This window comes from Bombus pascuorum, chromosome 13 (assembly GCF_905332965.1).
Source record: "Bombus pascuorum chromosome 13, iyBomPasc1.1, whole genome shotgun sequence".
Lineage (NCBI taxonomy): Eukaryota > Metazoa > Arthropoda > Insecta > Hymenoptera > Apidae > Bombus > Bombus pascuorum.
Genome location: NC_083500.1, coordinates 1,754,702 through 1,767,434, shown reverse-complemented (window position 1 = coordinate 1,767,434; position 12,733 = coordinate 1,754,702). Strand labels below are relative to the sequence as shown.

Genomic DNA, 12,733 nt, shown 5'->3' with positions numbered 1-12,733 from the left:
ACGTATATTTTTTCACCTTCTTCATAATTTAGGAAATATGGGTTGTCATAATATTAAAATATGTTCTTCCCAATTTCAGTTATTTTACGTTAAAATATTCCCTTATAGAGCCATAGAGTAATATTAAAATTAAAAATCATCAAAAATTTACGCACGATATCTCTGTCCTCGAGCGCAGTACCGTTCTCCAAATGCAAACAGCTTGTACGAATATGTATAGGAAAACAGCGAACAAAAGATGAAAGAGAAAGACTTCTTTAAGAGCGTGTCAGATATTTGAAACGTTCCATTAGAGGGCAAAGTACATATTTAAAAAGTTTCATAACTGAAAGTTTCATCTTGACTGTCATAGTTGCCAGCGTTTTACGAGTACTTTTAAAGTTCTTTCGTTTCGCGTGAAATAAAGATTAGACGCAATTTGAGTAATTTATACTTCCCTGAGCGCACGCCAGAGAACAGCAAGGTATAATTACATAAAACATTTCTATCAAGCCAAGCGAAATGCGGTTGTTCAATCTCTCCTTTGATACAGCTTCAGTGTGTGGACATTGCTTTACTAATGCCTAACAGGCATTGCCAATAATCATCCTGGTAAACGTATTAATCGATGCCATGCTGCGTCTAACTGCGGCATCCGCGCCACTTCGATGACTATCGATGACGATGAGACTGATATGGAATCAATAACGTCCCTGATGGCCAATCCATAAAATAGAACTTCGTATCGAATAGCGTTGAACACGTGAATTCTAAGCTTCCTCCAACTTCTCCGTCTCTGTCTCTCCCTCTATCTCTCTAGTATAGTGTTTAGAGCCAGACAGCTGCAACTAATAAGTACTAGTCGATATTGTCCCGAGAGATTCAAATTAGTCAAATTAATCCAACTTCCTAATAGGACACGATGACTCACAGTCGATACTGCTAGTGATATCTGTATATGTATAAGCTGGTAATTGTACGTATCGTTTGATGATTGCGCGATAGATTTCTTGAGGGAATCTTCGAATTACGGAAATTATTCTTATCATTTTTTTTATTGGATTTATTGGATTAAAAAATTCTATGATAATGATACTGTTGGACGAAGTTGCACGAAAGAGAAACAAAGTTGCGTCAACTGATTAAAATTTCCAGTATTAGCGATAATTCGGATTTATCAGTTCGCTAGCTATAAAATCACCAGTTAAAAAGAGCGGTAAAGCGACGAATAAAAAGCAAGGGAACGATTATAATGTGAATGGTGGTTTTGGGAGGAAAAAAGGGTTCGCGATAAGAAAGAAATAAAGGGGTAAAGTTTGTAGATGCGCGGGTCGTGTTTTAATTTCTACCGGTGGATAAAGCGATTCAGAATCAAAGCGATTTGAATGCTAATGTTTGCGTAAAAAGTGTATTAGTGTCCCCGGTGAATGCATGCGTTGAATTTTTATTCGACTCCGGAACGAGCATTATATCGACTGAATTATACGAGATTGTTTCTCCAACAAACTTCAACGGAATTAATATAAACATATTGAATTACTTTGAAATAACAATATTGAGATAGTAACTTTACATGTTGTAATAATTGTATTTACGTCAGACATAATGTGAAATATCAATGAAATTAATTCCTCGAATAATTAACAATTTATTATGTAACAAAAACACGATTCATTTCCCCTATCGCGCGCTGTCCTTGGAGTTACACACTCGCTCGAAAATGTCAAGTATTCGAACGCTTCAAAATTTTATTTTTAAATTTAACACAGAAATTGAATACAAAATTTTAATCGATCAATTAAATATTACGTTTTGTACAAAAAAAAAAAAAAAAAAAAAAAAGAAAGAAGAAGCAAAAGATCCCCTAATATATAGGTGCTTCTGAACGATGGCGTTAATTCTCACCTAGCGTAATTGCCGTGCAAAGATTCTTGCTTGTGGGAACGTCTGAAATGTTCATAATTGCAAGCTCGTAACGGTATCGCGAGAGAGTGCAGTCGCGAAATTAATTATAAAACGATGCACCAACCAGCCTCGTGGTTAGACAGAGTTTCCTGTGTAGGAAAATTCTATGATGAGTAACGTACCATGGGCAACAATTTATTTTATTAATTGCCCCATGCAAGTTCGTCAGCGTGGAAAATAAATCTCGTTAGAATATCTTGGAAGATGTTGTGACTTTTAATAAAAGTACAATTAAGTTACCTCGCCCTTATGTATATATTAGATTAATACATTATTAAGGGAAAATAACGTTGATTTCTAACGACTTCAATTGGCTTACCGTTCACCATTGATCTAAATTACCAACTCTACTTGATTTCTGAAGAATTGTTTAGGTGGAGAGAGATACAATTAATATAAATAAATATCCAGCTAGTTCACCATAGATCTAAATTACCAACTTTAATCGATTTCTAAAGAATTGTTTAGGTGGAGAAAGATACAATTAATATAAATAAATATCCAGCTAGTCCAGTCATAAGATTAATATAATCTCAATTGTAACACGTTCGTAATTTTCTTTAAGTTATTTCCACTTCTCTGGAAGGAAAGTTTCTACTATTTAAGTTTCCAAATCTTGTCTGCTTAGTTAAGGCAGAAGTGTAGAAAAGGGTCGAGGGTCGGACGTGAAACGTAAACGTAAGCGGATCTGTCTGCTGTCAAAACAGAAACCCATTGAAAAGAGTTGTTTGAACGAGTGTGCACTGAGTAATGCATCGTGGTGTGAATAATTGAAGTGGAGTGTCGGCAAACCTACATCGTCTCGAAAATTGAATTTATATTCTTTTCTCTGAAATGTTATTTTCCTTACGTTGTGACGAAACACTTTCTGTTCGCCGAGAGATATGTCGGTAAATATTCTGACTTCAACTCCTGAAAAATCTGGATACAGGGAAGAAAGATGTTATTTTGTTAACAATTACAGTATACAACATACATAATTGATATAATTTAACTTTTTTGAATGTAATAATTTTCAAATATAAGTAACTTAAAAGAATGTCCTTCATCACATTCATTAACGTTTAAATTTTTACGCTATGCAATTAACGTTTACCGTTAAATTATTTCCTCGAGAAATTGAAGAGAAGCACAGCTTACAGTGTAATTTCTTTGTTTCGTTTAATAATCTTGAATTTATTGTACTCGTTTAAAGGGAAACATTTCATGCGTAAGTATTCAGAGAATTTGTTGTTCGCTAGAACACGAAGTTCACTCAGCAGTGACGAGGGTATTTTAAATAATGGAGATTAAAGTAGAAAAAAATACATTAAGACAGAAATAATCAAATTAGATAAAATATCATTACAAACAAATACAAACAAATAGTAAAAATCGCAGAAAAATATATGGACGCGAAAATCATTTTGTTTCGTTATTGAAAAAGAAGAATCACTTGAAAGAATTTATTTTCCCCAAGTTGTATATTCTTTCGCAGTTCTCAAAGTTCGAAGCTACGGATTTTATATAAATATCTTCTATATGTTGAATGTTACGATACTTTCGCAGAGTAACAATCTGCTTACCTAACTAACCAAACTCACATAAATCCCGGATTATGTTCAAATTCAAAATGTACCGATAGAATTCATCATTGGTCAAGGCTGCAGCTGCAGACCCTCAAGTGACACTCAGAGCTATCACCGGCTTACATGCTGCGCTTCTTGTTTATCTTGCAGGTGTCCTGGATGCGTAAAAGGGACATGCATATCCTGAGCGCCGGCATCCTGATGTACACCTCGGACCTGAGGTTTCAAGTGATCCATCCGGAGAAGTCTGAAAACTGGACGCTGCAAATCAAGTCGCCTCAGGAACGAGACTCCGGGGTTTACGAGTGCCAGGTCAGCACCGAGCCAAAGATGTCGTTGAACTACAGCCTCAACGTGGTCGGTGAGTGAATTCTGAATAATTCAGGTGGTCACACAAGTCGCTTAGCTCGCGTCGTTTTTCATTTCCCAGCGAAATCCGGCCGATTCAACCGGGCCATCCTCCATTTTCCATCGTGGTAGAACCCGTACTCGATTGTGTCGCGGATTACCATAGCCTGAATTTTTAAACCGATCAATTTGTGGATCGTTACCGACGTTTATTGTTTGCGACAATATTCGACAGCAGGCTTTTCAGGTTGTGTATTTTTGCCCCGTAACGGAAGTGTTGTCACTTCCTTCGAAGATTCAACGTTACAATCGTTCACGTTTCTTCTCTTTACTGGTCAGATTTTTATTTAAATATTTGAACAGTTATTTGGTCGGCAAGTTATGATGCAAGCAATTGTTAAGTATTGGAACAATCGGACTTTTAATTCTGATTAAATTGCCATTTACAAGCATTATGTTACAGCTTTAAAATTTAATCCCTTCGAAATTTAATCATTGCAAATTGATTGCGAACATTTATGCAAATTCATATTTTCGAAACGCGATGGTAGAAACAAATATGGAATGAGTATATGATATATTTTAATTGTTCGTTTAAAATCTGATCGACAGTACATTAAAATTTACTACATGTGATTAATGTTTCAACTAAGTTTCATTCATTTTCGTTTAAATATCGCTTATTATATTAAATACGTTTATCAGATGAGGAGAATCTCTTTTTATCCAACTGAATATTTTTCTTTCTACAAAGCTTAAAGTAAGCTAAATTCTCAAACCTCACGATAACACTTCTAGTCTACAGAAACTACTTCAAACGACCGAACTTCCTTGTGGGGAAACTCACCTAGCTAAGTATATACTTGGCATTCGTTTAAATATTAAACTGGGCGGAGATATCTAATTCAGCGGAATCAGATAACAAGTTTTTCGCCGTTTAGTTCTCGCTTACACAACCCTCTGCACGAAACATTAGGGATGGAATGACAACGATAACTCGGAGTTCTCGTTTCGTCTTCCTGTTTCCGATGTCTCGCGGCTGCGAAATAAAATGCGAAGCAAGAAATAAGTTATTCCCGCTATCGGAAGCCAGAGTTAAGGCTAGCTATAAACAAGCTAACTTGGTTCCGTGTATTCCGGAAGGCTTTCATATTGGCATAACTGCCTCACCGGCAACTTAATCTTTTGCAGTTCAATAACTTTGCAACTTGCAGCCTTGATTCTCGTAAACTTTCGATCCGGGCCGCCCGACGTCGGTTTTCTGCGAAATTAAAAGCGCTCTGCGCAGATACATTTCATTACACCACACAAAGTACGCTAAACTAACCGTATTCAAAATCTCTTCGTACGATTCTTGTCCGTGGTTCAAATTCTTAAATCCTTGTATCTCTCTCGATTCGCTAGCTCCAACAATAAAAATTAATTTCATTCCTCACTGATTTTATGACCTCGGTATATCATACTCCGTACTACCTACACAATCTTGCGTCCTATCACGTGATCCCTTGCAAAGAACGTCGGAATGCAGCCAGAAAGAAACCTATACAACATTCTGCCGCACGGATGGCACGGTAAAAACATCTCAAGCACGATCCGCGACTTACGCGGCAAGCAAAAAGCCACGATAGTCGCGACGATCCATGAAGAATCGTCCCACATAAAAAAAGGACAATAAAAAAAAAAATGGAAAGGAAAAAGGAGAGGAAAGGGCGATTTTCCAAGCTCTCGTGTCAGGTCAGTCCTATCGCGATTCACATGCGGTGGCAGTGGAGAAAGGAGCGGAGCGAATTTATCTAGCTTGCCTGAACAACAGGGCGAATGCAGACTCACGGAGACAAGCGTTGACGTTCAAATCTTGGCGAGATAACGGCGAAACAGAGGACTGAGAAATCGCGAAAGAACGGGACGACGAAGGAAAAGGGGCCGGAAAGACGCGTTCAGGGGTTGTATTCCGATGGAAACGAACTCGAATGGGGTGGTGGCTGCTCGATAAGCTGCTTGATGGAAACGCCTTAGCCAAATGATTGCCTTTGGCCGTGTAGAATCGCGGACTCATGCGTACCCGCACGCCTAATACAGGTACAATTCGTGCTCGTTCTTCTGGTGTAGCCGGGCGAAAAAGTTGGCGCGAAATAAATCGCTTTTCTTCTGGCTGCTTCGTCGAAGTCGTAAAGCATGGACTCGATGGCGAAATCAATTTTACAAATCCGTCGCGCAAAAACGCACGTCTCGAAACTTTACGCGTGCACCCCGTAGGCGAGAGATTTGTTGGCCTCGGGGCTGGGTTGCGAGTTCGTTGCCCCTCGATAGAGCGTGTTTTAGTTGGGTTAACAGCCGACGTTTGTCGCGGCGATAAGTTATAAGGGATTTGCCGGGACCTTTAGCTGAATCTGAAAAATTCGTCGGGTTTCTCGTTTGATTTTATCATTGTTGTCTTTTAATTTGATAACGTTTAATTTTAAATAACATTGCAACAACTTCCAAATTGTTTTATAAGATTTATCGATTCTAACGAACTGATGGAAGAAACGCTCATTTTATTATCTAACGAAATGACATAATTTGAAAATTGTTTAAATATAGGTTGTAATATTAATATTACATATATGTTATAGAATAAAAAGAGATTTTGTACGTATTGAATGATATTGTGTGGTGCACTTTGTATAAAGATGTATATCTATATTTCTTATATCTTGTTCGATTTATGTATTATCATACCAGCGATGATTACATTATTATACTGTTCTTAATCAGCGACTTTATAGAAATTATCTTTTGATTTTTATTTGTCTGTGTGATTAATTGAACGAAAAGAAAGGGAATCAACTATAAGGATTTAACATAGACACTTAAAACATTGTTGAGTTTAATAATTCGTTGCTGAAAATTTAGTCAAAGTATGTTTAATTGAAACTGATAATTTAAGAAAATAAGCTTGTTTGAAATGTAGTACGAGAAACGACAGTTTCATAATATTTCATTGGAGATGTCAGGAAAAAATATCTTTTATTGCAGTTGTGGAACATTGCACGCTTAGAATCGAGTTATATTACGATATGAAATTGTAATTAATTCTTTTGCAAAAGGACGACTATTAAATATATATAAAAATGTAAATGCCACTGAATTATACTGCAACGCAATTTAAAAATCACGTTGTCCATCTCGAGTTGCTTTCTCTGCATTTACAAATTTACAATTTAATGCAATCACAATTACCAGAGCATGACCATTAAAAATGCGAAATAGTTGCATTAAAAAATAATATATTAGAATTTTATTATATATACCTTTGAAACCATCGAACTTTACTTTAAGGTAACCCACAGTCTATCCTTATGGGGAAATTTCATACTGCATGACCTATTTTCTCCCAAGCCACTCAAGCACTTTTAATCAAATTTTCACTGAGTACTCTATTAATAGTGCTAAATAAATTAAATACTCGCTTTCTTCAGAAATCTTATAGAAAAAAGATTAAGCAATGAATAAAGAAATGTTCAGAAACTAATGAACAATAATCGTCATTTTTTCTAGTGTAGGTATTATTCCATATATTCAACAATTTGTTAAAACTTGGAAATTAAATTTGTTAGAAAGTATTTATACTAAATTCTATGTAGCAATTCTATGTAACTATGAAAATGTTATAGGCATTTCATGCCATGTGTGCATGTGCTTCATGTGCGGCAGTGTGCTTCAAAGTATAGAAAATCTATTTTTAAATGGTTGTGTAAAAAAGTTATAGGAAAAGCATAGAAATAATACTTTTTATAGCATATTTAATATCACACTAAATTATCAAATATCACTTGCGAAGTAAAAGAACAAATTTTGCTAACAATTTTTCAAAACGAATAACCAACGATCTTTGAAATTATAAACTATAGCAGTTTTCGCAGCGTCCGTTTTCTTCCGCTCCGCCATTTGAAACCAGGATCCTCCGCAATTAATTTACATCTTCGTAACCTCCTGGGGAGGTCTTTAAAAACGAGAACAGCCACCAATCGCTTAATCTTCGGTGAAATATTCCTCTTCGTTGACGTTGCACCGATGTTGATCTAAACAAGTGCAATAAAACACTAACCTCTGACACGATTTTGAACCATTTGTTTAGGCCCCCTTGTACTAAGGAATTAAACCCTTAACCACACGAGTATCATTTTTTTTACCAACATAAACAATCACGTTTCCTCGTATTTCTAAAATTACTTTCTTTCGTTCATTTCACACTTTGAATTTTGAATTTTATTGTATTAAGAACTAAAAACAAAATTGTGCACCTTTCAGCGGTTAGGTCGCGAAAAATTGCATGTTATGAGGTTAATCAACTGCGGCAAAATAAATTCAGTTGCTTTACTCACGTAATTCGATGATATATTCGTACCGGTTTCTTGTATCGGTGGAATCTTAAAGGGAAACTGCCGGCCTAGAACCAACGTTCTAGGTCGAATCGATATGAGCAGTGGCCGGATATCGGACAGCTAATAGTAGCGGGGTGGAATTTCTGTAATTAATAGCGTGAGCATAATAAGACGATACAAATTTTTCATTGTTCGAGAATTTGGAATGGTATTGGAGAAGATCGAGGTGATTTTCCGAAGGAATGAAGTAGGCGTCGAAAGAAAAAAGAATCGAGTTAGCAACAAGATAGAAGATAGCGACGATCAATAGAAAAATGAATTTACGTGTTTCTAACATATATAAAGCAAATACACCAAATAATTTTCTGTGACGTAATATTCTGTGACCACTACAAATAGAAATTATTATTATTACAAGTCACATTTTTCGGCTTCCTTGGAAATGCGATAATTATAAATACACTATTTTTCTTATCACATCTTTAATAACTGGTTTATTAACTTTTCAACTTTTAACGTTTCTTCTTAACTGCCCAATACTGAGGCAAGTATTTATTTGAACGTTTCATTGTTTGACAGAAATTCACAATGAAAATGCTACTGAGTTTTCGGGCAATCCAATAAAAGTCCCAGAGAAATCCAATAGAGATTCGTACAAATTCCAAGATATAGCAAATATTTTCGTCCACATCCTCGACCATAGATTCTTCAGATTTTCATATATGAAAAGTATACAAAATAGGGAATTCTCCATTATTTAGCACTATCAAATACATTTTACACACAAGATGTTCTAATAAACTTTCCCCGGAAGGGCGTCCCATCAATGAGGATTCAACGAGTCAAGATTATTCTCTATCCTACTGATCCCGAGCTAAGCTCGAGAATCTCACTCTATTCAGAGTTTAACGAAACCTTCCTCAAAAATCCACCAATCTACCCTTGCATCTACACGCTCTACTGACCACGAAATAGCTCATCCATCTAACCAAGCATCAGGAAAAACGCACGATGCCTTTCTAGATGAATCGATGTTCTTCAATTTGCCTGTTACTTTTCGTCTTCTGCCTAAAATTACCTACCTGTTAGCTGGCAATATTATACTCGTATACGCTGTAAACGACCATTGTATTTAAAGCAATAAATATCCTCATTTTCCAACGAAGTGGTATTTCTATCGAGTTCTAAGTTACAATACGATCGAAAAGTCTAATTGCAGTTAGATCTTTCCGAAATTCAAGTTACGTAACCGAAACGTTGCTGTTTGTATGCTCGTCGCTGCAAGTCTTCGCAGTATTTGAATAAAAGCATCAAGTGGTGACGTCGATTGATGTATCGACAGTTAGGGTTGGTTCGAACGTTCCACCCTCCTGGAAAAAACCACAGGGCAAGTACAGTGAACAGAAAAAAATGCTAGGCATCTGAATTGTTCGTTGGACGATAAAATCCATGTCTCACGCGGATACGCTCAATTCGGAAAGCGTAAAATCTAAAATCTTTAATTAATCTTTGGCTTCAGATTTCCCCACTTTCTTCAAAAATTTACTTTTCCTAATCACGTTATTCTTGTAGCAGATATGCGTGTGTATGTGCATAAATTGCGAACAGGTGTAACATTATGACACAATTGCAAAAATGTCGTTCGTTCGCATCGATCCTTAAACCTATAATTTTGCCTGGTGTCGCAGCGGCTTTAACAGCTTAATGGCTAAAATATACGTTCTCAGCACGATCCGTAGATCGTTCTACAACCCCTTTCTCGTCGCTAGCAAGCATCATGGTTGCAGTGGCACGTGCATAATGTCCAAAGGATGCTCTCAGCAGCGAGTTCTGCACTGGATCGCAGCGAACCTTGTTTTGGTTTTGCCCAGCCGCGCTGACAACGTTATTGTTTGCCAAATCCGCGCCAGTTAATTAGCATTTTCATCGGGTTGTCAGGCCACGCTGCCGATGACGCGGCACCGTTCGAGACACGCCGGTTTAATGGTTTCCGGTCAGTGTACGGTGATATCGGTTCCGATAGTAACCCAGTGCAAGATATTTCAGCGACGCTGCAAGAGTGGAAAAGCGCAAATTACCTACTTTTAGTGCAACAGTGAGTACAGGGATACGAACTATACAGGATAACGCAGCCAAAAAGGATCATTTAATATTAAATATTTGCCTTGTTTTCTGTTGTATGCAAAAGAAGCTTCTCGTTAAAATAAAAGGTACTTTTTAAACGATATGTTTTTAAATAGTTTGCTATATTTATTTTTCGACTCTTTTAATTTCGATAACTTTATCCTGAAAAGGCAAATATTTAGCTGATCCCAATCAGCTGGGCCACCGTGTATAGGGCAAAAGGGTAGGTGATGCTTGGATATGTTAATTAAGACAGAGGAAATTAGGAAGTATCTGGTTAAATGATCGCGTGGATATGAAAGTAGGAAAGAAATTTCTCTATTCTCTACGTAATATAATTATTTCATAACGTTAATCCACGTGTGAATCTCGTGTGGAGGTATTTTGCACATGTTAAGATTAATTTCATTTTTTTTTTTTTTTTTTTAGTAGGATCACGCTCTGATTTTAAATTTTACGATTAATGATTATTTAATTAGTATGTTAAGAAAAGCTATTAAAATAGTTGTATTTGGGAATGATTAATTCGAATGATAGTATAGAGTTAGGGAGAAGCAGAAGGGAAATGTTAAATTTTCTCTTTCATTTTTAAGTTTCGCTGAGCTTCGCTTTATTGCGTTTCATATAGTCCATGGAAATGGAAAACAAAAATATATATGTAATTGCTACTTGCAAAAACGAATTAAGAGTCATTTAAAAAATATTGGAACTTCAAACGACAGATATGATTTATCGTGTTTACAAAAATGTTGTTTTACACATTTTATCCTATTAATTGCCATTTACAAATATATATGTACTCAATTTATTTGGAAAACTGCAGCACTTCCACAGAATTCAGCCATGTTAAAATATTGATACCAATAATTGCTGCATGAACTTGATCGAAAATGTTTGATAAAACGAAACGAAATGAAGTTCGTTGAGAAAAACAGGAGAAATTTATGGCCGAAAATTATGCTTTCTTATTCGACCATGCTTTATTCGGAAAATAGTAAATCACGAGTGAAACATATTTTTTTCATACGACTGAGTAATTTTCAAGCGCTCGCCGACATTCTGTTCCATGATAAAAAACGAATAATGCAATTGTATCTGTTTCCTCTTGCTTCTTTTTTTCTTTTTTTTTTTTTTTTTTTTTTTTTTTGTTATTTTCGAAATACTAGAAATTGAAATCAAATGACTTCTGGATATTTTTTCTTTTCCGAACGCTGTAAATTTCCTTCATTTTTATGGACATTGGATAACAATTCTTGGTCTTACGTTATTATATCAATAAAGTTTTAGTATTTTTAATTTCAAACAAAAATTGCCCAACCTTGCTTTGACGCTTCTCCATACGAACACCTTACTTAGCCGACTATCTTTAATATTATACTATTTTTCACATCTATTAACAATCTTAAAATTCCATGCACACATTAATCGATCGTGGGTGAACTAGTAATGAGGTGGTAGTTGGAGTGGTATAGAATTTCGTTCGTATATATACCAGTAATTTATTTACGAGACGGTGCGTCGAATAGGCAGGCATTACAGCATGATTCCGCTATAAATGAATATTGGTTAGCCGAGCATAACATCGCGATCAATTATGCAATCTGACGAGCCGGTACCGACACGAAATTACCCCGTTGCTCGATTCGAGGTGAATTAACAATGTTTTCCATCACCGAAAATCGTTCAACTTTCCACGATCGTCACAGCTCTATTTCTCGAAACGATCCCTCTTACTGTGGTCTACGTGACATAGCAGCCGGATACCAATAATTAATCATTTTTCACCTATCGGCCAGATTCGTGACATAATGTCGTTGTGCTACATTTCGATCGGATATCATTGCATACAGGATGAACCATGTAAATGGTATTGTCTAAACATGAGCTCTGTCTGGAAACAATTTCACCAGTGGATACATCTTTCTACCTAAATATACTGTTGTAAAAAACAGTAATTCGCAAAAAAACGTCGATATATTTAAATTTACACCCTGACAATTTTTTGGAAAAATAAACATACGAGAACATCGATAATGTTAAGGAAATCGTGAGTTTGATACCAGTCGAGGTAGGAACACGGTAATCTTGCGATTTCGTCATATCCTTTTTACTCGCTATATCCATTAGCGGATTATCGAATACAGTATCTGCTTAAGAACTTTATTTCTAACGTCTGAAAAAGCAGGAATTTTTGTAATAAGAAACAGATAATTCTGGGAAAGACTTTTACGCGATAAAAAGATTGCACGAAGATACAGAAAAAGGATTGTAATACCAAGAAACTTAGTGCAAGAACATTGGCAAAAGATGCTGTAGCAGTAAAGAAAGTGGTAGTAGTAGTACAGGCACGCCAAAGACGGGATTGTAGCAATTGAAAAAGTA

The 12,733-nt window shown here is 36.1% G+C and overlaps 1 protein-coding gene across 2 annotated transcripts in view; it reads left to right on the top strand.

The window, feature by feature from the left end:
- The window catches only part of LOC132913464 (zwei Ig domain protein zig-8), a 739,765-nt gene that overhangs the window by 259,048 nt on the left and 467,984 nt on the right, over positions 1 to 12,733 (top strand). For both annotated transcript variants that reach the window (XR_009659380.1, XM_060971859.1), the window contains exon 3: positions 3,663 to 3,873. Coding sequence is in view for 1 of the 2 variants with exons in the window: in XM_060971859.1 (XP_060827842.1) it covers positions 3,663 to 3,873 (211 nt within the window). In the remaining variant the exon portion in view is untranslated. The remainder of the gene's footprint in view (positions 1 to 3,662; positions 3,874 to 12,733) is intronic.